The sequence below is a fragment of the Chelonia mydas genome, chromosome 22, assembly GCF_015237465.2.
Source record: "Chelonia mydas isolate rCheMyd1 chromosome 22, rCheMyd1.pri.v2, whole genome shotgun sequence".
NCBI lineage: Eukaryota > Metazoa > Chordata > Testudines > Cheloniidae > Chelonia > Chelonia mydas.
Window position 1 is genome coordinate 19209697 of NC_051262.2, and position 27980 is coordinate 19237676.

Here is a 27980-nt window from a genome sequence, read left to right on the forward strand (position 1 = left end):
ACAAAACAGGACACGACACATGAGACATCACACACACACATGACACAACACAGCACGTCTCACACACACACACAGACGACACAACAGGACACGACACACGACACACACTCCACACAACACTTGAGATGACACAGAACATATGCACAACACGTCACACACACAACGCCCATGTCACACACATACAACCCTACACACAACCAGTCTCACAAAGACACATACAACACAACGAACAACACGTCAGACACACACACACAACAGGACACATAAAAAGGCACACAAGACAACACATACAACATGACACACAAAACATCACACATGCACAACACACGACAGCGACACACACCCAGAACATGACACGCGACACGTGACACACACACAACACACGACACCGACACACACACAGAACACGACATTGAACACGTCACACACGACACCGACACACACACAGAACACGACATTGAACACGTCACACACAACACACGACACCGACACACACACAGAACACGACATTGAACACGTCATACACAACACACGACACCGACACACACACAGAACACGACATTGAACACGTCACACACGACACCGACACACACACAGAACACGACACTGAACACGTCACACACAACACACACACAGAACACGACATGACACACGTCACACACGACACACACACAGAACACGACATGACACACGATACCGACACACAACACGTCACACATACATGCTAGATGACATACAACACACGGACAACATGACACACACACTCCTCACAACACTCGAGACGACACACAACACACGGACAACACGACACACACACAGTTGAGACGACACACTCCACACGGACAACATGACACATACACACTCCACACGACACTCGAGACGACACACAACACGTCCCACACACACAACACTGCACACAACCAGTCTCTCAAAGATACACACAACGTCAGACACACACACAAAAGGCACACAAGACAACACATGACAACACATACAATACGACACACAAAACATCACACACACACAACAGACAACTCCGACACACGCACATAGAACATGACCAACCACACGTCATGCACACAACACAACACCGTCACACACACAACACACAACATGCCACACACACACAGATGACACACAACACCAATACACACACAACACGTCACATACACACAACACTACACACAGAAGATGACACACAACACAGCACACACACATGACACAAATAACATCACACACAAAACACACGACACCAACACACACACACACATGATGACACACACAGCACATCACACCCACACAACATGACACACAACACGTCACACCCCCACAGGACACGTCACACGACACACAAAATGGTACAACACGTCACACAGACATAAGACAACACACAAAACATCACACACACAACACAACACAACACACAGACAACAACACACAACACGTCACACACACGCTAGACGACGCACAACACATGCACAAGAGGATACACAACACATCACACGCATGCTAGATGACACACAATACACAACACGTCACACAAAACATCACACACAGAACACACCACACAGACACACACACGACACACAACACATCACACACGCTAGATGAGACAGAACACACACACAGCACGACACTCAACACGGGGGCTGGGCTGTCGGTGCGGGGGGATAAAAAAAGACCCCCCCAGCCCCTCCCCTTCCCCGTGCCGGGGTTCTGCCCCTCTTAGCCTCCGCTCCCCGACCCCGGATTTGGCCGCTCCCCTGTCCTCGCTTCCAGCTGTTTGACCCCCCCACACCCCGCACAGTCAGACTACGCCCCCCCTCCCCCCCGCCAGCGCAGGGGAGTTTCGGGCCAAGTCAGGACAGAGCGAGCGTGCCGCGGCTTCAGCAGCCACTACTGAGCATGCGCCCTCCGTACTCAATGCGCATGCTCACTCCCAGCTAAGCTAGCGCGCGCAGGGGCCCATCGCCGCCGAACCCGCCTCTCGGGTCTGACCCGGTGTCACCGCGTTTGACAGGCCAGGCGGGGCGGTCTGTACGGGCTGGGCCGGAGAATTCGGCAGCGCCCCAGGGCAGGTTGGGAGATGTAGTTCCTGACGCACCTCAGGCCGGAAATAACGTTGCCCCAATGACGGGCGGAGGCAGTTAACGGATTGCGTGAGGGCGACCCGCTCGCTGATTGACGGAGAGACCTCCGGGGGCAGCCGCGCGGACAGAGACTCCCGGAGCCAGGGGTGGGGGAGGGGATGGGAAACTGTTGCTGTGATTCTCTCTCAGCACATGAGGAGCGAGGGGGGCGGGAGCGGGTTCGACCCCCCGCTGCAATGATCCGTTTAAAAGGAGTCTGGCCTCCTCCTGCCTGAGCCACGTTTCTGGTCTCGCTGAGACGCGTGTTAATCCGGAGTCACTGCAAGACAGAACAGGGAGTGACTCCAAATTAACATGGGGGGCAAATAAGATCAGGGTGTGTCCGTGTGGGGAGGGGGTTTCAGTTGTTGCTAAAGGGAGGAAAGTTACTTTCTCTGCCTCAGGATATTGGGGTTGAGCTTCCTGGTTCAGACGCTGCTGCCTCGATTGTGATCTGGGAGCCCAGGCTGAGCAGCTGCTGCTCCCCCAGCGGGATCGGGGCTGGGGAGTGACTGTGAGTAAAGCTTCCTCTGTGCCCAGCCAAGGTGAGGATTTTCTCCAGCTGTAATTAGCCCCATAGGGCAACCCAAGGCTCTGCCCACACCAACATCTGAGCCAGAGACTCTAGGTGATTGATAGAGATCTCAGGGAACGTGCAGGGAGTGGGCATGAAAGTGACTCTGCACAAACAGCCTCTCCTCCGCTCAGCAATTGCAGGAGCCGATCCAACCATAGGAGAGGAAACCCCCAGGATTGGCTGCCAGCAAGAGACGGGAAGGGAGACACAAGGAGAGAGAGAGAGAGAGACTGAAAAGGGCAGTGGGAGAAATAATTGGGGGGAGAGATTCCCAGATTTCTGACCGGCCCATGTATGGTTATTGCCGCATCCCTGGGCGGATTCACTTTGCTATGAACAAGGTGAGGTGCAGGAGGAGGAAAAGCCAGCTCCTGACTCTCCCTGTACCCCCTGCTGTATGAGTTTGCTGCCTTGGGGACAATGTCAGGGGGAATCCCCCAATGTCACTCCTTTTATTCTGCTCTTCTCTCCCATTTGGTTCCCAGACTTTGTTACTGGGAGGGTTTCAAAATGTCTCGCTCGTTTAGTGCTAGTGGGAGGGGCTGGTCAGTGCTGTAATCAAGTGACCAAACATTTCCCCAGCATAGAATCGTAGAACGGTAGGGCTGGAATGAACCATGAGAGGGCATCTAGTCCAGCCCCCAGCACTGAGGTGTTTGTCCAACCTGTCCTTGAAAACCTCTAATGATGGGGATTCCACCACCTCTCTTGCTAATCTATACCAGTGCTTAATTACTTTTTTTTCACAATTGAGTCACGTAGTTGACTCAGATTCAATTTGTGATCTACTATAACTACCGATCGTTTTCAGTAGTACTACCTCGTAACCAGCTATTCCCCACTTGCTCGTTGTGCATTTGGTTTTCCTTCCCTAAGTCTAGTACTTTGCACTTGTCTTTATTGAATTTCATCTCATTCATTCAGCTCACTTCTCCAATTTGTAAATGTTACCTTGAATTCTATGCCCAAATAAATCTGTTAGTCTTTAAGGTGCCACCGGACTCCTTGTTGTTTTTGTGGATACAGACTAAGACGGCTACCCCCTGATAGGTGACGCTTTGTTATTTTTATGTCTGATTTTATAAGCAAGTAGTTTTTAAATGAGGCGTAACTCAGAGGTACGCAAGACAAATCAGACTTCTGAAAGGGGCACAGTAGTGTGGAAAGCCACCGGTCTACACAGCTATTTTTAATGGGCTAGCACCTACAGTGGAGCACCCATAGGGAGACACATCTCAAAGAACTGTTAGGGGGCTTATTCCTTCACCCACTTACTTCCCTGGTCCTTCTCACATGAACAGAGAGCAACAATACCCGAAGTCCAAAGGTGCAAACAGTTTGATGTTTTTTGGGGTGAACTTCCAGCAAGCATGATTCCAGTTTCCTTCCTTAGTGTCCCCCTTCCCAGCTCTGACACCACAGAGCCTTACACCTGTGTCCTTGTTCCCATTCCTGCCCTTAGCCAAACATGATTCCAATTTCTCCAGCCTCATTCCCTGTTCCCATTTCCCCCTTTAGCAAAACATGATTCCAGTTTCCCCAGCCCCATTCCCTTTTCCCATTTCCCCGCCCCACACCCACCCACTCACTTCCTGATTGACTGCAGACTATATAGTAAAACTTGAGTTCTGCTTAGCTATACTTTAACCAATCATTTTCCTGAAATTTAACTAACCAATCCTAACATATTGTAACATGATTATGTAACCAATTATATCCCACCACCTTAATTAGTTTACACCCAGCAAAATTAATTATACAGCAGACAGAAACAATCACAGAAGCAGACAGAGATTATACAGACAAACAATAGCGAAGTGGGAACTATAATGACAAAAGAATACAGAAGTCAGGATTTCACATCCCAGCTATTGATAAGTGAGTTCTTGCCAGACAGGATGCTATCAAACTAAGTTTCCTTTTACATCTTCTAGGCACTTCCCTTTCTCTGGAGATGATAGGCACTATCAGGACAGGAGTGTATTCCTAACAGCCCAATAGCACCTTATTTCAATGTGACTAGTTTGGAATGTGAGGATGTGACCAGTCGCTTCCCAGCTTATGGCTGCCTCTGTTGCTCAGTCAAAGGCCTTAGCCTAAGAACAGGGCCTCAGACTGTCACAGTAAGAGAAGGACCTTACACCGGCAGACAGTGATTGTGATTCTGTCTTTTATACTTCTGACTAGCCAAGTGATAAGAATAAATCTAAATTCTTAAAGTACAGGCCTTTGCAGACAGGCCTGAATATCTATATCCTAACAAGAACCATCGTTAATACACAAGTTGTGTAATTTCTTCTTTTGCTGTTACCTGATCTCACTGGTCTTCTTTTCCCTGAGCAGGGTTTCCAGTTTCCAAACCCGATGTCATATCCCAGCTGGAACGAGGGGAAGAGCTGTGGGCCCCAGATCTCCAGGGCTCAGAGGAAACAGAGATCCTGAGAGGCAGCTGCATGAGTGAGGGATCATTGAAGAAAACAGCTGGGATTCCCAGCAAAGACCTTGTGAGGTCTCTGGGTTCAGGATGGTCCCCAGCAGGTGTCATATCCTCTGGGCAAATACTGTTTATGGCTTCCTACCCATCCTGAAAAAAGAAAAGGAGTACTTGTGGCACCTTAGAGACTAACATGGCTGCTACTCTGATACCCATCCTGACTAACTCCTGGCAGTAGTTCCCTCCCCAAACTCCCATCTCCCTGAGTGTTTGGATGGGAACTGGATGCAGAATTGATCCCCTCCTCTCGCCCCTTTGGGGAAGAGTTGGGGGAAATTCAGTCCCTGATTTTTTTCCATCTTCAGCTATTCTCTTGGTTTCTTCTCCCCTTTTCCCTTCCGGTTTCTAAGGTTTTTCTTTCTCTGTCCCAGCAGGTGATGGGATGGTGAGAGAGACCGTGGAACAGAATCGTCAGCAGGAAGATGAGCAAGTGGAACCACATGGGGCGTTGTTGCAAAGATGCAAAAAGAGCGTGTCCAGGAGTTGTGAGCAGGGAAAAGTCTCTCAGGGGCAGCACAGGCCAGAGAAGCGGCAGGGAAACCAGCCAGCGCAGAAAGTTGGAATATCTGTTAATTATCGGGGAACTCATAAAGGCCTCAAGGAAACCACAGCCCAGCAGAGAATCCTGACGGGAGAGAGAAATAGCACAGGCTTTGAGTGTGGGAAAAAGTTCAGGAGGCGCTCACACCTTATTACCCATCAGAGAATCCACACCAGAGTGAGACCCTATGGATGCTGTAAGTGCGGGAAAACATTCACTCAGCATTCACACCTTATTTGCCATCAGAGGATCCACACAGGGGAGAAACCCCATGAATGCTGTGAGTGTGGGAAAACCTTCTTTTGGTACTCAGCCCTTATAAAACATCAGAGGATCCACACAAGGGCAAAAGCCTGTGAATGCTGTGAGTGCGGGAAAACGTTCACTGAGCGCTCACACCTTATTCGCCATGAGAGGATCCATACAGGGGAGAAACCCTATGAGTGCTGTGAGTGCGGGAAAACCTTCATTCAGCACTCACATCTTATTGCACATCAGAGGAGTCACACGGGGGAGAAACCCTACGAATGCTGTGAGTGCGGGAAAACCTTCGCTTGGAGCTCAGGTCTTATTACACATCAGAGGAGCCGCACAGGAGAGAAACCCTATACATGCTGTGAGTGCGGGAAAACCTTCACTCAGAGCTCAAGCCTTATCATACATCAGAGGATCCACACAGGAGAGAAACCCCATGAATGCTGTGAGTGTGGGAAATTCTTCCATCACAACTCTTTTCTTATTTATCACCAGAAAAGCTGCAAGGGAGATAAACACCATGAAAATCTTTTCTTGGGCTCAGAAAAGATTGTTTTTTCCTAATTCCCAAGTAGTGCACTTTAAGGCAGCATTTGTGGCGTCTCAGCTCCTTCAGGTGAGTTCTCTGCTTTTCCCTTTTGCTGCTCACCTTTCCTTGGAGTGAAGCCCACAGTGTTTTTCATCAACTCCTTCGTCCTCTGTCATGGAAGTGTGCGTCCCTCCAACAGGAATGCCCATCGGTCCCAGGTGGGGGAACCAGGAGTGACCTCTACTAGGTACATGGAGGTTAAATCTACCTGGGCCTTGACACCACTAGGGTTTTCCATGGAGTTTGCGATCCTGATATTAAAACACAGCTATTTTTTCAAGAAAGAAAATAGCCCATACAGCGTCCAGGGTAACATAGCAAATTTCCTCACCGCTGGACACAAGCTTCGTGACTTTTTCTAGTCTAACCAAATTTGGAGCATCCCGTTTATACTTTTTTCTCCCACTGCAAAGTGATTGTTAGTCACCAGGTTCCCCCGCTAGGGACAGATTGCCTCATTCCCAGTTGTTGCCACGTTGCACTGGGTTCTGCTGAATTGCAGTTGGGCTTTGTACCATTTTTCTCCATGTAAATGTAACAGAGAAGGAGCAGGGATAGAGGGTGTGACAAAGTGGGGATTTTTCCTTGTTATGTTTTATGTGAGTCTTACTGTTGAGCCTATGTGAGTTTTACTGTTTTGCATGAATACGGCATGTGCCTCAGTTTTCCTGTGTGCTGCACCAATACCTCGGTGGTGGGAATAGAGGTGTGTGACTTTGGCCGAGACCTCTGGGGCTGGTGAGGCTGCCTGCACGTACGCTATGACCGGTTTGTGACGTTGCACTCCATATGCTTTATGGAAATATGCTTATGACATAACTGGAATATGTTTCACGCTAAATACCCCTTGTATCGTGTCATTAGAAAGCTTGTAATCTACTGTGTTCAACCTATTTGTTTGTATGTATTATTTCTATATCTGGAGTTAGGAGAATTAGCTATAAAATTGTTTCACTGATGTAAACATATGAAGTAGAGGCCATTAAGGGTGCTCCAGAAACAATCAGTTGTAAATGGCCTTAGTTTCTTGAAAGCCTTCTTGTGTATGTGTGGGCCAGCCCATGGAGAATGGAGACTAGGGGTCTTACCGTGACATGTGACCATGTCACCTGATAATTAAATCCATCTTAAATCTCGTACTTTTCCATTTAGAAGGAGGGGTGGGGACCCAGAGAGACAAAAGATTCCTGCCTTGTGTCAAAGCTATAGAAGGGGGTGGAGCAGGAGAAAGGGGGCCAGTCATGAGAAATCCCCTGCTTACCACCTGAGATGTCTGCTGGAACTAACACTACCTGGGGAAAGGATTGGGCCCAGACTAGGAAGGAGTCTAATCTGTGAAAGAAGCTTATTGGAACATCTCTGAGGGTGAGATATTACCTGTAATCCTTTTTTTAATGTATTAGGTTTAGACTCGCGTGTTTTTGCTTTATGTTGCTGGGTGACTTACTTTGTTCTGTGTGTTATTACTTGAAACCACTTAAATCCTACTTTTTATACTTAATAAAATCACTTTTGTTTATTAATAAATAAAGAGTAAGTGATTAATACCAAAGGGAGAAAACAGCGGTGCATATCTCTTTATCAGCGTTATAGAGGGTGGACAATTTATGAATTTATATAAGCTTTATACAGAGTAAAACAGATTTATTTGGGTTTTGGATCCTATTGGGAACTTGGTATCTGGGTGCTGGAGACAAATAAGCTGCTGAGCTGTTTTCACTTAAAGTCTGCAGCTTTGGGGGCGTGGTTCAGACCCTGGGTCTGTGTTGCAGCAGGTTAGCGTGTCTGGCTCAACAAGACAGGGTTCTGGAAGTCCCCAGTTGGCAGGTAAAACAGGCTCAGAGGTAATTTCAGCACATTGGGTGACAGTCCCACAGGGGTCTCTGTGACTGAACCCTTCACATGGTGCCCTTTGTAACCTGAGACCCAGGAATGCGTTAAGGAAAAGTTAGCATATGTGCATATGTGACTCCGTTTTGGTTTGGGGCCCACCATTGTCTAAAAGCAAACACATCATGCACCAGGAGGAGTGTTCCTTAGATACTGCATTCCTGTGAAACCTGCCCCCGTTGTCTCCAGCCTGTCTCGACTCCCGGTTTCTGTTCTTTGTCTGTTCCTAACTCCCTGCCTCCTGGCCTTGATGCGAGCCTCCCATCCCGATAAGAAAGGCTACTGGTGCATTGCTTTAGGAACATGTTGTGTAGTTGAAGTAACGGTCTAGCACGGGGAATGTACCTAGTAGGGATAGGTGGTAGATAAGGGAAGGGTTTGTCTATCGGCTAAGGTTTCCGACGCACGAAGGCAATGTGCTTTGCTAAAAGGTATATAATCTCTGTATAACCTGCATGCGGGGCCCCCTCCTGACTAGCAGGGGGGCACCACGCTCGAGCGTAATAAACTTAGTATCTTTGGGAACTCTGCAGTTGTGGACTTTGTTCGTGTGCCTCAGCCTAGACTAGAAGTGTGTGTGACCAATCGGGTATAATTTGTAACAAATGGGGTGCGACCAGGTGACTCTTTGCCCAGGAAATGAGATAAAGACAAGGAGGAGGAGCAATGGGGGTGTCTGACTTTGGGTCGCTGGAAGCTGGCAATCTGCTTGGGGGGACCGGAAGAGGGGGAGTTCAGGGGATCTGGCCCACGACTCCCCAAGGTGGACTTGGCCGAAAGTCACTGATTTCTGTGCTAACGAATTCTGTTCTACACCGTGTTCCTGTCGAATAATAAACCTTCTGTTTTACTGGTTGGCTGAGAGTCATGCTGACTGTGGAGCTGGGGGGCAGGGCCCTCTGGCTTTCCCAGGAGCCCCGTCTGGGCGGACTTGCTGCGGGAAGCCCACGGTGTGGAAGGGGATGCTGAATGCTTCGAAGTCAGACCCAAGAAGATCAAAGTTGTGTAAGCTTCTTGCCCTGGTGGCAGTGTGTGATGGAGTGTGGGGGAGTCAGGGCCCTGCACCCCCACTTCCTGCGATTCACCATGACTCTCAGCCAGCCAGTAAAACAGAAGGTTTATTGGACGACTGGAACACAGTCCCAAGCAGAGATGGGAGGGGGAGGTAGGGATGAGGGCAAGATTAAACACACCGAGAGAGCTCTGTGTAGTGATGGTTCTTGCTTGGCTTTATTAGTTTGCAGAGGAATCGTCCAGAAGCCCTAGCCGGAGGAGAAGCTGGCAGAAGTGGACCTGAGCATCCTTCTAAGGAGACGTGAATAGTCCTCATGTTTCTGCCTTCTGCATAACTGCCTGTGAGTAAGAAGTCAGTGTTTTGAATTCGTCATCTGTACTCACTGTAGTTTTCCTCACAGGCCGTGTGCTTCCTCGTTGGGTACGAGGCTCTGGGATTAAAGCTGGGGGAGGGACAAGAGTCTCCTGAGCAAAGTGACTATTTTGAGTGCCGTTACAATGGGTATCTTCCAGATGCAGTTGTAAAGTAGTAATGGGAGATGAGTTAAGGGCGGAGCCCTGGGATACGGGAGATACGAAATGAAGAGACAACGCAACATTGCGGACGGAGATGCTAATTTTTTTTTTTTTTGTTCCCTCTTCTGCTGGGTTTAGTCCCAAGGGAAAAGAAGTCAAGCGTTGGAGTCTACTGCCCTCATGCGACGGAAAGAGAGCGACGAGACCGTGAGCGTTGTTGATGCCACGGAAAAGTCATCCAACTGGGAGCGGAAGAGCCGCCACCCTCGGTGAGGTAAGTGTCTGTTTTGATGATTGCTTTGCTCATGGCCCACCTTGCTCCTGGTAGGGACGCCCCTTTAGCTGGGGCTGGGTTTGTAAGAAAATGTTCTTGACTAGCTGTGGTTACGAGGGAGACAAGGTCCCCATTTTCAGGGGCTGGTCATTTCTCTGGCCAGTGTTACGAATTATACCTGACAGGTCATGCACACGAACTGCTGCGAATTATACCTGATAGGTCACGCACAGTTCGAGTCTAGGCTGAGGCGCACGAACAAAGTTCACAACTGCAGAGTTACCAAAGATACTAAGTTTATTACGCTCGAGCGTGGTGCCCCCCTGCTAATCAGGAGGGGACCCCGCATGCAGGTTATACAGAGATTATATACCTTTTAGCAAAGCATGTTGCCCTTGTGCGTCGGAAACCTTAGCCGATAGACAAACCCTTCCCTTATCTACCACCTATCCCTGCTAGGTACATTCCCCGTGCTAAACCATTACTTCAGCTACATTACATGGTCCTAAAGCAATGCATCAGTAACTTTTCTTATCAGGATGGGAGGCCCACATCAAGGCCAGGAGGCAGGGAGTTAGGAACAGACAAAGAACAGAAACCGGGAGTCGAGACAGGCTGGAGACAACGGGGTGAGGATTTTCACAGGAATGCAGTATCTAAGAAACACTCCTCCTGTTGCATGATGTGCTTGCTTTTAGACAATGGTGGGCCCCAAACCAAAATGGAGTCACATATGCTAACTTTTCCTTAACACCAGGAGCGGTGTGTCCTCTGCAGCAGAAGGTTTGATCCAGGAGGATGACTCCAGGGGGTGAGTCTCTTGCCTTCCTTCCATGTTTTTTCTCTCTGTCTCTCTCTCTTCTCCAGTATGTTGGCCAACGCACACCCCCCCCTTACCTTTCTGTCCTTACCTTTCCTTGTGCCTTCTCCCTTCATATGATACTGGGAGGCATGTTAGGTGTGCATCCCCACAGGCTGTGTCTCGGGAGCCGTGAAGAAGTAGGAGAGGATGAAAATCATGCAGGGCAGTGCGTGCGAGAGTGGAGCGGTGACTGTCGGTATTAACTTGATCTCTGTTCATCAAGTGGGGCCAATGTAGATGGAATGGAAGAGGGAGGCAGGAATGAGGGGAAGATCTCAGGCACCAATAGAGCTTTGTGTAGTGATGGCTTCTGCTGCTGCTCTTGCAGAGGAATTGCTGAGGAGCCCTAGCCGGAGGAGAAAGTGGCAGAGATGGACCTGAGCAGCTTGGACATTGTTCTCAGCAGACGTGAACAGTCCTCCGCTTTCTGCCTCCCGCTTAACTGGCTGTGAGTAAGCGGTCAGTGCTTTCAATTCCTCATCTGTACTCGCTGTAGTATTCTTCACAGGCCGTGTGCTTCCTTGTTGGGTATGGGGCTCTGTGGTATTAAGGTTGAGGAGGGGCCATGTCTACTGGGCAGAGTGACTATGTGGGGTGCCATTGCAAGGGGTGCTTTTTGGTTGTAATGCTAAAGGTGTAACGGGAAGAGGGTTGAGGGCAGAGCCCCGCCATGCAGGAGAAGGAAAAGAAGGGTCAACGAGACGTTGCTGACTGAGATGGTAACTGATTTGTTTTTCTCCCTTGTGCTGGGTTTAGTACCAAGGGAAAAGAAGTCGCGTGCCAGAGTCTACTGCTTCATGCGATGGAAAGCGAGTGACAGTGACAAGACCGTGAGTATTGTTGATGCCACGCAAAAGCTGTCCAACTGGGAGCAGAACTGCTGCCACTCTGAGATAAGTGTCTGTTTTGGTGATTGCTCTGCCCGTGGCCCACCTGGCTCCAGGTATGGACGCTCCTTTAGCTAAGGCTAGGTTTGTAAGGAAAGGTTCCTGACTAGCTGTTGTTATGCGGGAGACAAGGTCCCCATTTTCAGGGGCTGCTCATTTCTCTGACCAGGAGCAGTGTGTCCTCCACAGCAGAAGGTTGCATCTAGGAGGATGACTTTGTGTGTTGAGTTGCTTGCCTTCCTCCCATGTTTTTCTCTTTCTTTCTCTCTACTCTAGTGTGTTGGCCAACTCTCTGTCTTCTCTCCTCTCCTTGTGCTGTCTCCCTTCTTAGGATGCAGGCAGGGGTACTAGGTTTGCATCCCGACAGGTGAGGACTCGGGAGCCCTGGAGAAGTTGGAGCAGATGAAAATCATGCGTGGCAGTCGGTGTTGACTCGGTCATCGAGTGGGGCCAGTGTAGATGGGTTTGGAGAGGGAGGCAGGAATGAGGGCAAGATTTCAAGCACCGGTAGAGCTTTGTGTACTGATGGCTTATGCTTGGCTTTTGCAGCTGCTCTTGCAGAGGAATTGTCCAGGAGCCCAGCCAGAGGAGAAAGTGGCAGAGGTGTAGCTGAGCAGCTTGGGCATCCTTCTGAGGAGACATGAACAGTCCTCTCCTTTCTGCCTCCCGCATAACTGGCTGCGTGTAAGCAGTCAGCGATTGGAATTCCTCCTCTGTAGTTTTTGTCACAGGCAGTGTGCTTGCTTATTGGATACGGGGCTCTTTGGTATTTAAGGCTGGGGGAGGTATGACACTCACAGTTGCCATCTTTCACGGGGTAAATAAGCACCCCGACTTTCACAATAAACCAAAAATCAAGCTAATCCCATTTCAAAACAAGGAATCTGTAAGAACCCGAACACTCTGTGACTAGATCCCCCCGGTGTGCAGTCTGGGAATGTGGTGGGCCCACTGTGCACCCCTGACTCTCTCCCCCACTTTGCCTCTCCTTGCCCTGTGCCCTTGCTTGCCAGGAGCCGATTTAAAAAAAAGAAGTAACAAGCTGCAAGGTAAACAAGCAACAAGCCAGCAGCCAAAAACTTGCCAAGAAGCAACTCTCAAGCCAATTAAGCAAAAAACAAGCCCAATTTCTGCATTTTCCCCCAGGTTTGGTGTGTTTGACCAGAGTCTGCTGTGCAGAGTGACTATTTCGGGTGTCATTGCCGGGGTGCTTCTACTTGTAGTCCTGAAGGTGTAATGGGAGGGGGGTTGAGGGCAGAGCCCTGGGGTGTGTTAGGTGCAAGAAGAAGAGCTTATGCCACATTGCCGACTGAGATGCTAACTTCTTTGTTTTTCTCCCTTGTGCTGGGTTTGGTACCAAGGGGAAAGAAGTCAAATGACAGAGTTTACTCCACTCGTACGATGGAAAGCGAGCGAGAGCAGGGAGACTGTGAGCCTTGTTGAAATGAGGCAGGAGCCATACATTTGGGAGTGGAGCAGCCGCCACTGTCAGTGAGATAAGTGATATATTTCATGCGAGATAGTCTTTTAAGGTATCATTGGAAAGGTTATAATTTACTGCATGTGATTATCCAATTTGGATGCACGTATCATTTCTGTATCTAAAGTTGGAAATATTGACTATGTAACAATTACAACCGGGTGTATACTTGGGAAACACCCACCAGACAACACACCATCAGCCTTGTTGGGCCATTAGGAAGAAACAATAAGACTGTGAAGACACTAATCTCTCTCCTTCCTGAGACGCGTCCTGGGATGTAGCTGTGACGCTACTAGGTCAGGTGGTCCTGTCACCTGGTACTTAACGCTATCTTGGACTTCTAGTAATTTTCCACTAAAAGGAAGGGGTGGTCAAGACTGGGAAACAAAAGATTCCCGCCTTATGTAAATCTTACTTAAGGCTGGGGAGTAACGCAAACAGGTCTCTTCTCTTTTGCCTTCCTGTCGAAGCAGAAAGACTGCTAAAAGTACCTGAAGGGACAAAGGAACTGAGCAGCGGGAACGTCCAGGGCTGAGTCCGGACTAAGACAGCAACTTGCCTAAAAACAACCTTTAGGGTGAGAAATCACTTCCTGAGTCCAGTCTCTTTAAGATCTTAGGCTTAGGATGCATGTTTGTTTTATTTGCTTAGTAATCTGCCTTCTTCTGTTTGCTATCCCTTACAATCACTTAAAATCTTCTTCCCTTATAGTTAATAATAAACAAAAACAAGTTTATTAAACCCAGTTTGTGCAACTTCTAACGGGGGGGGGGAAGTTGTGCATATCTTCCTCCACATTGAGGGAGGGGGTGAATTTATGAGCTTATGTTGTATAGATTTCTCTACGGCCCAAGACAATATTATTTTGGGTGTGCTTTCCAGAGAGGAACTGCACTTGAGTGCTGGGTGATATCGTAGCTGAGTCTTCTTGTAGAGAGCTGTTGACAGACTCTGTGCGATTCTGCAGCTGGTGCGTCCCTACGTGTGTGTGTGTGCTGCCAGAGGCTGGAGACCCTAAGTCAGCAAAACAGGGAGAGAGAGGCCAGGCTAGTGCAGCAGGCAGGCTCAGAGAAATTCCAGTACATCAGGTAGCATCCCAGAACTGGGGTCAAACCCGTCACAGGGTGGGCCCCTGAAAAAAGACCTCTGCTTCTAACTGGGGCACGATAACTGCTTCTAACTGGGGCCCCTTACCGAATGAGGGAGGCAACCTAGCGACAGAGGATGTGGAAAAAGCTAATGTACTCATTGCTTTTTTTGCCTCTGTCTTCACAAACAAGGTCAGCTCCCAGACTGCTGCACTGGGCAGCAGTCTGGGGAAGAGGTGACCAGCCCTCTGTGGAGAAAGAAGCGGTTCAGGACTATTTAGAAAAGCTGGACGAGCACAAGTCCATGGGGCCGGATGCGCTGCATCCGAGAGCGCCAAAGGAGTTGGCGGATGTGAGTGCGGAGCCATTGGCCGTTATCTTTGAAAACTCACGGTGATCGGGGGAGGTCCTGTTACGGATTGTACCTAATAGGTCATGCACAGGAACTGCTGTGAATTATACCCGATAGGTCACGCACGCTTTGAGTCTAGGCTGAGGCACACGAAGAAAGTCCACAACTGCAGAGTTCCCAAAGATACTAAGTTTATTACGCTCAAGCGTGGTGCCCCCCTGCTAGTCAGGAGGGGACCCGAATGCAGGTTATACAGAGATTATGTACCTTTTAGCAAAGCACGTTGCCCTCGTGGGTCGGAAACCTTAGCCAATAGACAAACCCTTCCCTTATCTACCACCTATCCCTGCTAGGTACATTCCCCGTGCTAGACCATTACTTCAACTACACAACATGGTCCTAAAGCAATGCACCAGTAGCCTTTCTTATTGGGATGGGAGGCTAACATCAAGTCCAGGAGGCAGGGAGTTAGGAACAGACAAAGAACAGAAACCGGGAGTCGAGACGGGCTGGAAACAAGAGGAGGGTTTTCACAGGAATGCACTATCTAAGGAGCACTCCTCCTAGTGCATGATGTGCTTGCTTTTAGACACTGGTGGGCCCCAAACGAAAATGGAGTCACATATGCTAACTTTTCCTTAACAGGTCCCGGATGACTGGAAAAAGGTTAATGTAGCGCCCATCTTTAAAAAAGGGAAGAAGGAGCATCCGGAGAACTACAGGCCAGTCAGCCTCACCTCAGTCCCTGGAAAAATCATGGAGCAGATCCTCAAGGAATCAATTCTGAAGCACTTAGAGGAGAGGAAAGCGATCAGGAACTGTCAGCATGGATTCACCAAGGGCAAGTCATGCCTGACTAATCTAGTTGCCTTCTGTGACGAGATAACTGGATCTGCAGATGAGGGGAAAGCGGCGGACGTATTGTTCCTTGACTTTAGCAAAGATTTTGATACGGTCCCCCCCAGTATTCTTGCCAGTAAGTTAAAGAAGTATTGGCTGGATGAACGGACTATAAGGCGGATAGAAAGCTGGCTAGACCGTCGGGCTCAACGTCTCCATGTCTAGTTGGCAGCCGGTATCGAGCGGAGTGCCCCAAGGGTTGGTCCTCGGGCCGGTTTTGTTCAATATCTTCGTTAATGATCTGGAGGATGGTGTGGATTGCACCCTCAGCAAGTTTGCAGATGACACTAAACTGGGAGGAGAGGTAGATACGCTGGAGGGTAGGGATAGGATACAGAGGGCCCTAGACAAATTAGAGGATTGCGCCAAAAGAAATCTGATGAGGTTCAACAAGGACAAGTGCAGAGTCCTGCACTTAGGACGGAAGAATCCCACGCACAGCTACAGACTAGGGACCGAATGGCTAGGTAGCAGTTCTGCAGAAAAGGACCTAGTGGTTACAGTGGACAAAAAGCTGGATATGAGTCAACGGTGTGCCCTTGTTGCCAAGAAGGCCAATGGCATTTTCGAATGTATAAGCAGGGGCATTGCCAGCAGATGGAGGGACGTGATCGTTCCCCTCTATTTGACAGTGGTGAGGCCTCATCTGGAGTACTGTGTCCAGTTTTGGGACCCACACTGCGAGAAGGATGTGGAAAAATTGGAGAGAGTCCAGCGGAGGGCAACAAAAATGATTAGGGGACTGGAACACATGACTTTTGAGGAGAGGCTGAGGGAACCTGGATTGTTTGGTCTACGGAAGAGAAGAATGAGGGGGGATTTGATAGCTGCTTTCAACTACCTGAAAGAGGGTTCCAAAGAGGATGGATCTAGACCGTTCTCAGTGGTAGCGGATGACAGAACGAGGAGTAATGGTCTCAAGTTGCAATGGGGGATGTTTAGGTTGGATATTAGGAAAAACTTTTTCACTAGGAGGGTGGTGAAACACTGGAATGCGTTACCTGGGGGGGGGGCGGGATCTCCTTCCTTAGAAGTTTTTAAGGTCAGACTTGACAAAGCCCTAGCTGGGATGATTCAGTTGGGGATTGGTCCTGCTTTGAGCAGGGGGTTGGACTAGATGACCTCCTGAGGTTTCGTCCAACCTTGATATTCTATGATTGTCACTGTTGCTTCATGAGGGAAATGCGTTGAGGATTAGCCCAAGTGGCCCCTTGTTGCCTCTCTTCCTTGGTGAGGGAAATGGTTTGTGCATTACCTGGATTGGCCACCTGGTTTCACTCTTGCTCCATGCGGGAAATATTTTAGTGATGCCAGGTGGCCTCTCGAGGCAATGCACACAGCATTTCCCTCATGGAGCAACAATGACAGTGGGTGGTCACTCAGGCTAATCCACAGTTGCTCCACGAAGGAAATGCTTTGTGCGTTACCTCGATTAGCCGCCCAGTGTCACTGTTGCTCCATGATATAAATGCTGTGTGCATTAACCCGAGTGGCCATCTGGTGTCACTGTTTCTCCATGAGGGAAATGTTTTGTGGATTACTCCGTGGTCACCCAGCGTCACTATTGCTCTATGGGGAAAATCCTCTGTGCATAACCCTGCCCTTCCACCCGGTGTTACTGTTGTTCCAGGGCAGCTGCAGGCTGAGTTGCCTGTAAGGGTATGTCTATGCTGGCATTGAAGAACAAAACTTTTGTCTTTCAGAAGCGTTAACCCCTTCCCCCATCCCCCCACCCCGAAAGTAAAAGTTTTGCCAGTACAAGTACCAGTGTGAACCACACACATTGTCGGCAGGAGCGCTCTCCTGCTCACAGTACAAATGCCACTCATTGGGAGTGGAAGTTTTTTGTTGGCAGGAGAGACAACAAACAGCGGCTACGCTTCACGGCTTTTAGCAGCAGGGCTGAATCCTAAGGGTATGTCTACACTACCCGCCAGATCAGTGGATAGTGATCGATCTATCGGGGGTCAATTTTAGTCTAAACACGATAAATTGATCGTGAGAGGCGCAAGCGGAGTGGACGGGGGAGCGGTGGCAGTCAACCCTGTGCCGCGAAGACGCCGAGGTAAGTTGACCTAAGATACGTCGACTTCAGCTACGCTATTCTCCTAGCTGAAGTTGCATATCTTAGGTTGACCCCGCCCCAGTGTGACCAGGGCTTAGATAAATGCATGGTAGAGCCTAAGTACAGACGACTGCTTCCCTTTAAGTGAGGCTTGGTTTCTCATAAAAGTTTTCTTCCTTATTCTGGGTGTGGGAGGAGAATTTCCCTATTTTATGAGTAGGTGTGGGTTTATGACCAGGGGAAGAGACAACAGTCTTCTCTGCACAGTGACTCTCTTGAATACAGGTGCAACGGGCTGCTTAACATACGAACGTAAGAATGGCAATATGGGGTCAGACCAAAGGTCCGTCTAGCCCACTATCCTGTCTTCCGACTGGCTAATACCAGGTGCTTCAGAGGGAATGAATAGAACAGGTAATCGAGAAGTGATCCATCCTGTGTCGCCCATTCCCAGCTTCTGGCAAACAGAGGATAAGTACACCATCCCTGCCCATCCTGACTAATAGCCATTGATGGACCTATTCTCCATGAATTTACCTAGTTCTTTTTTGAACCCTATTATAGTCTTGGCTTTCACAGCATTCTCTGGCCAGCAATTCCACAGGTTGAGTGTGTGTTGTATGCTTTTTAATTGTATCTATGAAGGTCTAATGGGAGAAGGAGAAGAACCACCGACACAACATTGCAGATTCCGACGATAACTTTTGTTTTTCCCTCTTGTGTTGTGCTTCGTGTCAAGGGTAAGAGCCCACCCCTGTTGTGAGATGGAAAGCCATGAGACACTGAGCATTGTTGATGCCAGGCTACGGTGATGCCGTCTAGCTGGAAGCAGAGCAGCCATCGCTGTTAGTAAGATAAGTGTCTGGTTTGGTGAGGAGTCTGGTCACGGCGCACCTGGCTCCAGGCAGGGACGCGCCATTAGCTAGGTCTGTGTTTGTAAGAAAAGGTTCCTGACTAGCTGTGGCTACGAGGGAGACAAGGCCCCCATTATCAGGGGCTGCTCATCTGTCTGGCCAGGAGAGGTGTGTCCACTGCAGCAAAAGGTTGGATCCAGGAGGATGACTGTAGCTGGTGAGTTTCTTGCCTTCCTCCCCTGTTTCTCTCTCTCTCTTCTCTACTCTAGTGTGTTGGCTGACACACTTTGTCTGTCTGTGCTTGCTTCTCCTTCTTCGGTCTCCCTTCATAGCACACAGGCAGGCGTGCTAGGTGTGCATCCCCATTGGCTAGGTCTCGGGAGCCATGAAGAAGTAGGAGGGAACAAAAATCATGGGGGGGAGTGCGCGCGAGAGTGAAGCATCACTGTCAGTGTTGACTGAGTCTCTGTTCATCAAGTGGGGCCGATGTAGATGGGATGGGAGAGGGAGGCAGGGATGAGGGCAAGGTTTTGCACACCAACTGAGTTTTGTGGAGTGATGGCTTCTGCTTGGCTTAATTGTGGTGCTTGCAGAGGAATCGTCGAGCAGCATCTGCAGGAGAAGCTGGCAGAGGTTGACCTGAGCAGCCTGGACATTCTTGAAAGTGAAGATTAACAGTCCTCCGCTTTCTGCCTTCCGCATAACTGACTGTGAGTATGCGGTCAGTGCTTTGAATTCCTCATTCTGTACTCACTCTAGTTTTCTTCACAGGCCGTGAGCTTCCTCATTGGGCATGGGGCTCTGTGGGATTAAGGCTGAGGAAGAGGTAAGTCTCCTCTGCAAAGTCACTATTTCAGGTGCTGTTGCAAAAGGTGTTTTCTATTTGTAGTTATAAAGGCATAGTGCAGCGGGGGTTGAGGGCAGAACCCTGGAGCATGGGAGATGCGAGAAGAGCAGTGTTGCCAACTGAGATGCTAATTTTACTATCTCTCTCCCCCCCCCGCCCCTTGTGTTGGGTTTAGTACCAAGGGAAAAGTGGCGGGTCAGAGTCCACTCCCCTCATGCGAGGGAAAGCGAAGGCAAGCTGTGAGGGCTCTACTCACGGTCCACCTGGCTCCAGGCTGGGACTTTTTGTTAACTGGCGTGTAGTGTGTAGGAAAAGGTTCGTGACTAGCTCTGGTTACGAGGGAGACAAGGCTCTTATTTTCAGGGGCTGCTTTCTTCTCTGACCAGGAGTGGAGTGTTCTCCCCAGCAGGAGGTCAGTCCAGCCACTGAGATGCTTTTCTTCCTTCCATGTTTCTCTCTCTCTCTCTCTCTCTCTCTCTCTCTCTGTCTTCTGTGGCCAACACAGACGTGCATGCTCCCTCTTCTTGCCTCTTCTGATACTGTCTCCCTTCACAGAAATTGGGCATGGATGCTGTTGTGTGTCCTCACAGTCTTGGATGTAAGAGCCAGCAGGATGGGGGCAGGAAAGCGTGTTAGAGCTGGCAGAAGGGGAGCGTAAAAGGCCATTTGACCCATCAAGTGTTTAGTCCGTGTCTTTTACTGCAGTGGAGGTGATGTAGTAGAGATGGGAGAGGGAGGCAGGTACTGGAAGATCTCATGCACCTATAGCCTTTCTGGCAGCGATGGCTCTTCCATAGGTGGTTTGCTGTTCTTGCAGAGGCCTGCTCCAGGCCAGTGCAGCAGCCCCAGACAGAGGAGAAGCATGTGGAGGAAGTGGACCTGCACAATCTAGACATTCCACTTGCCAACGGAGCTGAGGAGGTCTCTTGTGATGTTGGAGGAGCAGGTGTTTGTTTGTGAAATATCTCTCTCCAGTATCTGCATAGTGAGGTGCTTCCTTGAGAACAGAGAGATGCTTCTCATTTCCATGGGATGTGTCCTGGGGAAGGTACAGCTCTGCCCGTGGCTGGTAATTGTCTGGGATTGTCCCTTTCCTGGAGGGGTGTAGTTCCTTGGGAGTGATGAGCATTTTAGGCCCTGGGTGGGCTGGAGAGGAATAAAGAACGGGGCTCCAATGAGCAGAAGTCAGTTACACCTGTGTGTCTGTCTGTCTTCCATGCACCAGTGGTGGCCTAGCTTACAAGTGTTCTCTCTTTCTCTTTTCAGTTCCTCATGAGATTGGGTAGATGAGAGAAAGGCCAGCCTGTGGCAGAGACCTAAGAAGGAGCAGCCACCCTGAGCCCATCCCTAGGGATCGAAGCCAGACAGTGATCTGCAGAGTAAGAGCAAATAGAAATTTGCTTCAGTTAAGTATTGAGGGAGGGCTGCAAAGACTCTTGTCGGCGGAGAGAATTTGTTAGTATGGGGTCGGCCTCTGAGGAAAGGCCTCTGAATCTAGGTGGAGCGGGACCCGCACCCGAGCGGCTCTTAAGGTCTGTGAGTTGTCGAAGGGCAGCAGGGAACTGAGGAGCAGCCACAGCCCCAGAACCCCCAACCGGTACAAAGACAAGATGGGGGAACATTTTGGCAGCCTGCATCATTGCACCACCTAGAGCGGCAGTTGCCCCATTCTGCCTGGCTCTGACTTTAAGCTTCTGGCCTCTGACCTGGTGAATAATGTTCTCCGTAAAACATGAAACACTCTGCATTCCGTCACTGCCTTGGTTCCAGGGATGGGTGGCCATGGTAAATCCCTCATCCCATTATTAGTGTCGCTCTCACAAAACCAGCAACATCTGTTCAATAGCATACCCTGCTTTCAAATCACGATGGCCACTGTATTGTGTTACGACCATTTCTCCCAAACAAAGAAAGGTCCCCATGCCTTGTCAATTCAGTTCACCTAAAATAGGCGGTGTCTTGTAGCCTCATTCCCATTTTTGAGAAACACACTGAGCCTGTGTTGCCACAGAATCAAGCCCCCATCCTGTACTCAATATGAGTCACATCTTTGGATCTAGGACAGAGGTGGGCAAACTACGGCCCGTGGGACCGTCCTGCCCAGCCCCTGAGCTCCTGGCCTGGGACGCTCGCCCCCGGCCCCTCTCTCGCAGCCTTGGCTCACTGCTCCGCTGGCGCAACACTCTGGGTGGGGGAGCTGCAGAGCCCAGCCTCACCCGGTCTCTGTGCCGTGCAGCACGGCTGCCTCTCCTGGTGCAGCCGTGCCGCCAGCCACCAGCGCTTCAGGCAGCGTGGTCGGGAGGCATGGAGCCAGGGGGTTGGATAGAGGGCAGGGGAGTTGAGGGTGGTGGTCAGGGGGCAGGGGTGTGGATAGGGGTTGGAGGGATGGGGCAGTCAGGGGCAGGGGTTCTGGGGGTGGTCAAGGAGAAGGGGTGGTTGGATGGGGCAGGAGTCTGGGGGGGCAGTCAGGAAGGAGAGAGGGGAGTTGGATGGGGCTGCGGGAGGCAGTTAGGGGCAGGGAGTCCGGGGGTGGTCAGGGGACAGAGAGCGGGGGGCAAATGGGGCAGGGGTCCCCGGGGGGCCATCAGGGAACAGGGGGGTTGGATAGGGCAGGAGTCCCAGGGAGACTGTCAGGGGGTGAGAAGCAAAGGGGGGTCGGGCCATACCTGGCTGTTTGGGGAGGCACAGCCTCCCCTAACTGGCCCTCCAGACAATTTCAGAAACCCGATGTGGCCCTCGGGCCAAAAAGTTTGCCCACCCCTGATCAAGGAGCTAGAACCGAGCCAGAGTAACTGAAACAAGATGAGTTATGTGAATTTTGATGATATAAACAAGCCCACACACTTGAAAACTCTACAATTCAATCCAAATTTCTTGAAATAATTACTTGAAAAATACAAAAGAAACAAAATGCATCCAAACCAAAAAGCACAGAAATTGAAACAGATAGTTGTTAAGTTTGTGTTGTGTAGCCACTCAAAGTCCTCTTTTCAAAAAGACAACATCGATTGCAGTTTTTTATGCTCTCAACCGCTTTTTTCTTGGTGTGGAAAAAAATTAGTTCTTTCATTTACTTGTGAATCGTGGCATGCTAAGACTACAATTGGAAAGCCAATTGTGAGAGTGCTTTTGCTTAAAAAAATTGAAGGGTTAACCATTTATAATTATTTTTTCATATGTTAAACACTTGCTTGTTTTTCTTTTGTTTATATTACAGTGTGTCATTTTTATAACTAGTAAAACTTAGTAACCCTAAAGTGTTTTAAAATGTGATTAAGGTTTACTGCAAAAGCATTAAAAACCCAAACTTTACTTGCTTAACCACATGGCTTTCAACTTAGCTTAAATCAGAGCTGCTATCACACTACTGTTTTGTTAGCTACCTATAATTTGTCACATGACCTACATGGATAGTTACAGAACCACACTTCTGTGTGTTGGTTTCATAATGATACTTTTCTTTTATGCACTGTTGTTTTAGCATTGGGCTGTTGTTATTATTTTTTCCACTTTTTTCCCTGTTAACTGCTTTTGGGTGTAGGAAATGGCTTGTAACTACAAAAAGTGGTCCCAAAAATATCAGCTGATTGCTGATGGTTAAAAAAAAAAGAAAACTCAAATTCCACAAGGATAAATTATGATGCCAAATAAGCAAGTTTAACCACCGGTGCATAACATGTTAATAGTCTGTATGAATGTGCAGCATTAAATATGCAAGCGGTGAAACAAATGATGATCTTTACCCATTTTCAGTTTACAGCCCAAAGTATCTAATAAAAGGTGATGTGCTGCTAAACATCTTACAACTTAATATCAGTTTTTAGTTTCTTTTTAGCTACACATAAATTATGACTCCACTTTCATAGCTTAATGACCTCAAATCCACAATGTTTCTTGGAATTTTCTACTATTTAGTCAAATCAAAATTGGAAAGTCAAAGTTTAAAGAAAGGAGCTTTGCATGCCTTAAATTATAATAAGAAAAGGAGTACTTATGGCACCTTAGAGACTAACCAATTTATTTGAGCATAAGCTTTCATGAGCTACAGCTCACTTCATCGGATGCAAGCTGTAGCTCACGAAAGCTTATGCTCAAATAAATTGGTTAGTCTCTAAGATGCCACAAGTCGTCCTTTTCTTTTTGCGAATACAGACTAACACGGCTGTTACTCTGAAACCTTAAATTATAATGAAGCCCACTGATTGGAGAACTGTATCACAAATTGTGACTCAAAGCCATAATGATTAGATTATGTTTTCTTTTCTACAAAAAGCAAAATTTGTTTAATACATTTTTATTACATATATTATGTTCTTGCTCATACGGCTCTCCAGATATGGTTGGCACAACTTTAAAGGTTGAATCTGATTTGTGTATCATCTTTGATATCTGTAGAGACCATGCATTTTACAAGGTGAAGGTGGGACAGATTTGTTAGTAATGGCCACGTATACCTCCAATATAACCGATGTAAGACAGATACAGCCAGTGGAAATGAGAGCAGGGAACACACATGCTTGGAACCAAACAAATCAAAGCTAGGTTAAGCGGGCAAAGTAAAAGTGAATTTCCCTTGCATAAATCACAGTGAGTCAAAAGTATAAGGAGAGAAGAAAAATCACCTCTCTCCTCCACTCTTCACCACTCATAGCAGCAACAGCACCTAAAGAAACACAACTGGTGGATGGGTCCTAGCCTGGAGGCCTCTAGATAGTACAGACTGTGAAGAGCATACAGTAAGAAAAAGCTTAGCTTTGAATCCATTCAACTTGCTAAGTTAGGTATTGCTGTGCGTTTTATCTTATTTTCTTTTTAACCAATTCTTGCTTTCATGCCTCAGTACTTGCAATCATTTAAAACAGAGGATCACAAACTTTTTGGCCGGGACCCCTTTCGAAAATATTGCAGGCTGCGACAACCTCCCTCCCCATACCGTGCCACCCTTACTTATGCGCTGCCTTCAGAGCTGGGCAGTCAGAGAGCAGCAGCTGCTGACCTGGCATGGTATGGTACTGCCACCCGTACTTCTGCACCGCTGCTGGCAGCGGTGCTGCCTTTGCAGCTGGGCGCCCAGCTAGCAGCCCCCACTCGCCAGCCCCCCCAGCTCTAAAGGCAGCACACAAGGTAGATTGGCAATGCCGCAACCCGCCTTTTCATCAGGACCCCCAGTTGGAGAACTGCTGACTTTTAACTACAGAAAGAAAGATTAACAATAAAACAATTGTATTTGCTAAGCAGTGCATTTGGGACCTTCCACTTGAGATAACATGGCTTGTGCATATCATTTTCTATGAATGAAACGACAGCCTTTATATGAGCTCACACTGTCCGCTCGTGTCCCGGGCAGTACAAGCTGCACATTGCTGGGGGTGGGGGGAGTCTGAGATTGGGAATTTGCTGCTCTTCTTCTGCAGCGTAACATGCACGTGGCCGGTTGCCGGCATTCACGCTGTATAGCTGGGAGTAATTCACAACCCGGAGGCTGTGTATGAACTGACCGGTAGTGGCGCTTCTCACAGCAAAGCGGTGTAAAAAGCACTCCAGGTTGGAGAACTAAGGGGACACATCTGTTCAACAGTCTAGATCAGGGCTTCTGCCCCACTGCACTGGGGGCTGTGGGGGGCTCCAGGCTTCAGCCACCAGATTGGAGGGCTGGGGGCTTCTGTCCCACGGGAGGCTGGTGCTTGGGGCTCCCAGCTTTAGCCCTGCGCAATCCCAGGTCTTCTACCCCATGGGGCACCAGGGCTCACAGACCCGCAGCTGGGACTCGCTGGTGTAGATTGTACGCTGTGGAATGTCACACATGGGTAAAATGTTTTTTGCATATTTATTAACTACGTGGCTAATGGCTTAATATGTTGTTAAAAAGTAAGTAAATAACCTTTACAATTGTCAGTTTTTTAAAAACCATTTGTTTACTAATTTGCTGTAATTTAGCTACAGGCCAAAACCGTTGTTCTGGAATGACTGCAACAACGGTGCAGTTATTATTTTAGACAGTTTTATGTTCTAAGCTTTAATAATTTAGAATCATAGAATATCAGGGTTAGAAGGGACCTCAGGAGGTCATCTAGTCCAACCCCATGCTCAAAGCAGGACCGATCTTCAATTAAATCATCCCAGCCAGGGCTTTGTCAAGCCTGACCTTAAAAACTTCTAAGGAAGGAGATTCCACCACCTCCCTAGGTAACGCATTCCAGTGTTTCACCACCCTCCTAGTGAAAAAGTTTTTCCTAATATCCAACCTAAATCTCCCCCACTGCAACTTGAGAACATTACTCCTCGTTCTGTCATCCGCTACCACTGAGAACAGTCTAGAGCCATCCTCTTTGGAACCCCCTTTCAGGTAGTTGAACGCAGCTATCAAATCCCCCTCATTCTTCTCTTCCGTAGACTAAACATCCCCAGTTCCCTCAGCCTCTCCTCATCAGTCATGCGTTCCAGTTCCCGAATCTTTTTTGTTGCCCTCTGCTGGACTCTTTCCAATTTTTCCACATCCTTCTCGCAGTGCGGGGCCCAAAACTGGACACAGTACTCCAGATGAGGCCTCACCACTGTCGAATAGAGGGGAACGATCACGTCCCTCCATCTGCTGGCAATGCCCCTACTTATACATCCCAAATGCCATTGGCCTTGTTGGCAACAAGGGCACACCGTTGACTCATATCCAGCTTCTCGTCCACTGTAACCCCTAGTTCCTTTTCTGCAGAACTGGTGCCGAGCCATTCGGTCCCTAGTCTGTAGCAGTGCATTGGATTCTTCCGTCCTAAGTGCACAACTCTGCAGTTGTCCTTGTTGGACCTCATCAGATTTCTTTTGGCCCAATCCTCCAATTTGTCTAGGTCCCTCTGTATCCTATCCCTACCCTCCAGCGTATCTACCTCTCCTCCCTGTTTAGTGTCATCTGCAAACTTGCTGAGGGTGCAATCCACACCATCCTCCAGATCATTTATGAAGATATTGAACAAGACCGGCCCTTGGGGCACTCCACTCGATACCGGCTGCCAACTAGACATGGAGTCATTGATCACTACCCGTTGAGCCCGACAATCTAGCCAGCTTTCTAGCCGCCTTATCGTCCATTCATCCAGCCCATACTTCTTTAACTTCCTGGCAAGAATACTGTGGGAGACCGTGTCAAAAGCTTTGCTAAAGTCAAGGAACAACACGTCCACCGCTTTCCCTTCATCCGCAGAACCAGTTATCTCGTCAAAGAAGGCAATTAGATTAGTCAGGCATGACTTGCCCTTGGTGAATCCGTGCTGACTGTTCCTGATCGCTTTCCTCTCCTCTAAGTGCTTCAGAATTGATTCCTTGAGGACCTGCTCCATGATTTTTCCAGGGACTGAGGTGAGGCTGACTGGCCTGTAGTTCCCAGGATCCTCCTTCTTTCCTTTTTTAAAGATGGGCACTACATTAGCCTTTTTCCAGTCGTCCGGGACCTCCCCCGATCGCCATGAATTTTCAAAGATAACGGCCAGTGGCTCCGCAATCACATCTGCCAACTCCTTTAGCACTCTCGGATACAACGCATCCGGCCCCATGGACTTGTGCATGTCCAGCTTCTCTAAATAGTCCCAAACCACTTCTTTCTCCACAGAGGGCTGGTCACCTCTTCCCCATGCTGTGCTGCCCAGCGCAGCAGTCTGGGAGCTGACCTTGTTCGTGAAGACAGAGGCAAAAAAAGCATTGAGTACATTAGGTTTTTCCACATCCTCTGTCACTAGGTTGCCTCCCTCATTCAGTAAGGGGCCCACACTTTCCTTGACTTTCTTCTTGTTGCTAACATACCTGAAGAAACCCTTCTTGTTACTCGTAACATCTCTTGCTAGCTGCAACTCCAGGTGTGAATTGGCCTTCCTGATTTCACTCCTGCATGCCTGAGCAATATTTTTATACTCATCCCTGGTCATTTGTCCAATCTTCCACTTCTTGTAAGCTTCTTTTTTGTATTTAAGATCAGCAAGGATTTATTGCAGTTTGCTCACAATCACAGGTCCTTGTACTATTTAAAGCAATCTTAGTTTTACTAACTAGTACTCATTTCAGTTATGCCCGCGATGGATCGTCTGCACCCGAGTCGGGGATATTTCTGAAAGAGACGAGGAGGACCCAAGAATAAGAGACAGCGACCTCATCGTTAGCTGTCCTCCTCTGTCTGTACTCACGGCAACAATATCGCTTGACGGACAATTGGAGCATCACCGAACTGTGGGGAGGGTGGTTGTGGCTGGAAGTCTTTCCAGTTAGTATGAACTGCTGTAAGATGTTGGGTGAGAAAACTTTTGGCTTTGAAATGGTATTTAGCTTGGTGATGTTTAGGAATTGGTTACAAAAGAAATAAAATGTGTAAGGCCATAAAA

General features: G+C 48.6%; 1 protein-coding gene across 47 annotated transcripts; it reads left to right on the forward strand.

Moving 5' to 3' along the window:
* Positions 1 to 1856: 1856 nt before the first annotated feature.
* On the forward strand, positions 1857 to 27980 carry LOC119564009 (zinc finger protein 3). 47 transcript variants are annotated; one of them, XM_043534001.1, is made up of 12 exons: positions 2249 to 2674; positions 5050 to 5163; positions 5572 to 6612; positions 9713 to 9830; positions 10144 to 10279; positions 11037 to 11090; positions 11470 to 11589; positions 11898 to 11971; positions 19542 to 20665; positions 20884 to 20996; positions 24269 to 24353; positions 27667 to 27980. In XM_043534001.1, exons 2-3 carry the CDS (start codon positions 5160 to 5162, stop codon positions 6558 to 6560), a joined length of 993 nt encoding a protein of 330 aa, XP_043389936.1. In that variant the 5' UTR covers positions 2249 to 2674; positions 5050 to 5159; the 3' UTR covers positions 6561 to 6612; positions 9713 to 9830; positions 10144 to 10279; positions 11037 to 11090; positions 11470 to 11589; positions 11898 to 11971; positions 19542 to 20665; positions 20884 to 20996; positions 24269 to 24353; positions 27667 to 27980. The 47 variants fall into 47 exon arrangements, 44 of the variants coding, with proteins under 44 accessions (XP_043389952.1, XP_043389936.1, XP_043389940.1 ...); XM_043534005.1 differs by having other exon boundaries at positions 19542 to 20563; positions 20884 to 21022; XM_043533997.1 differs by having other exon boundaries at positions 19542 to 20563.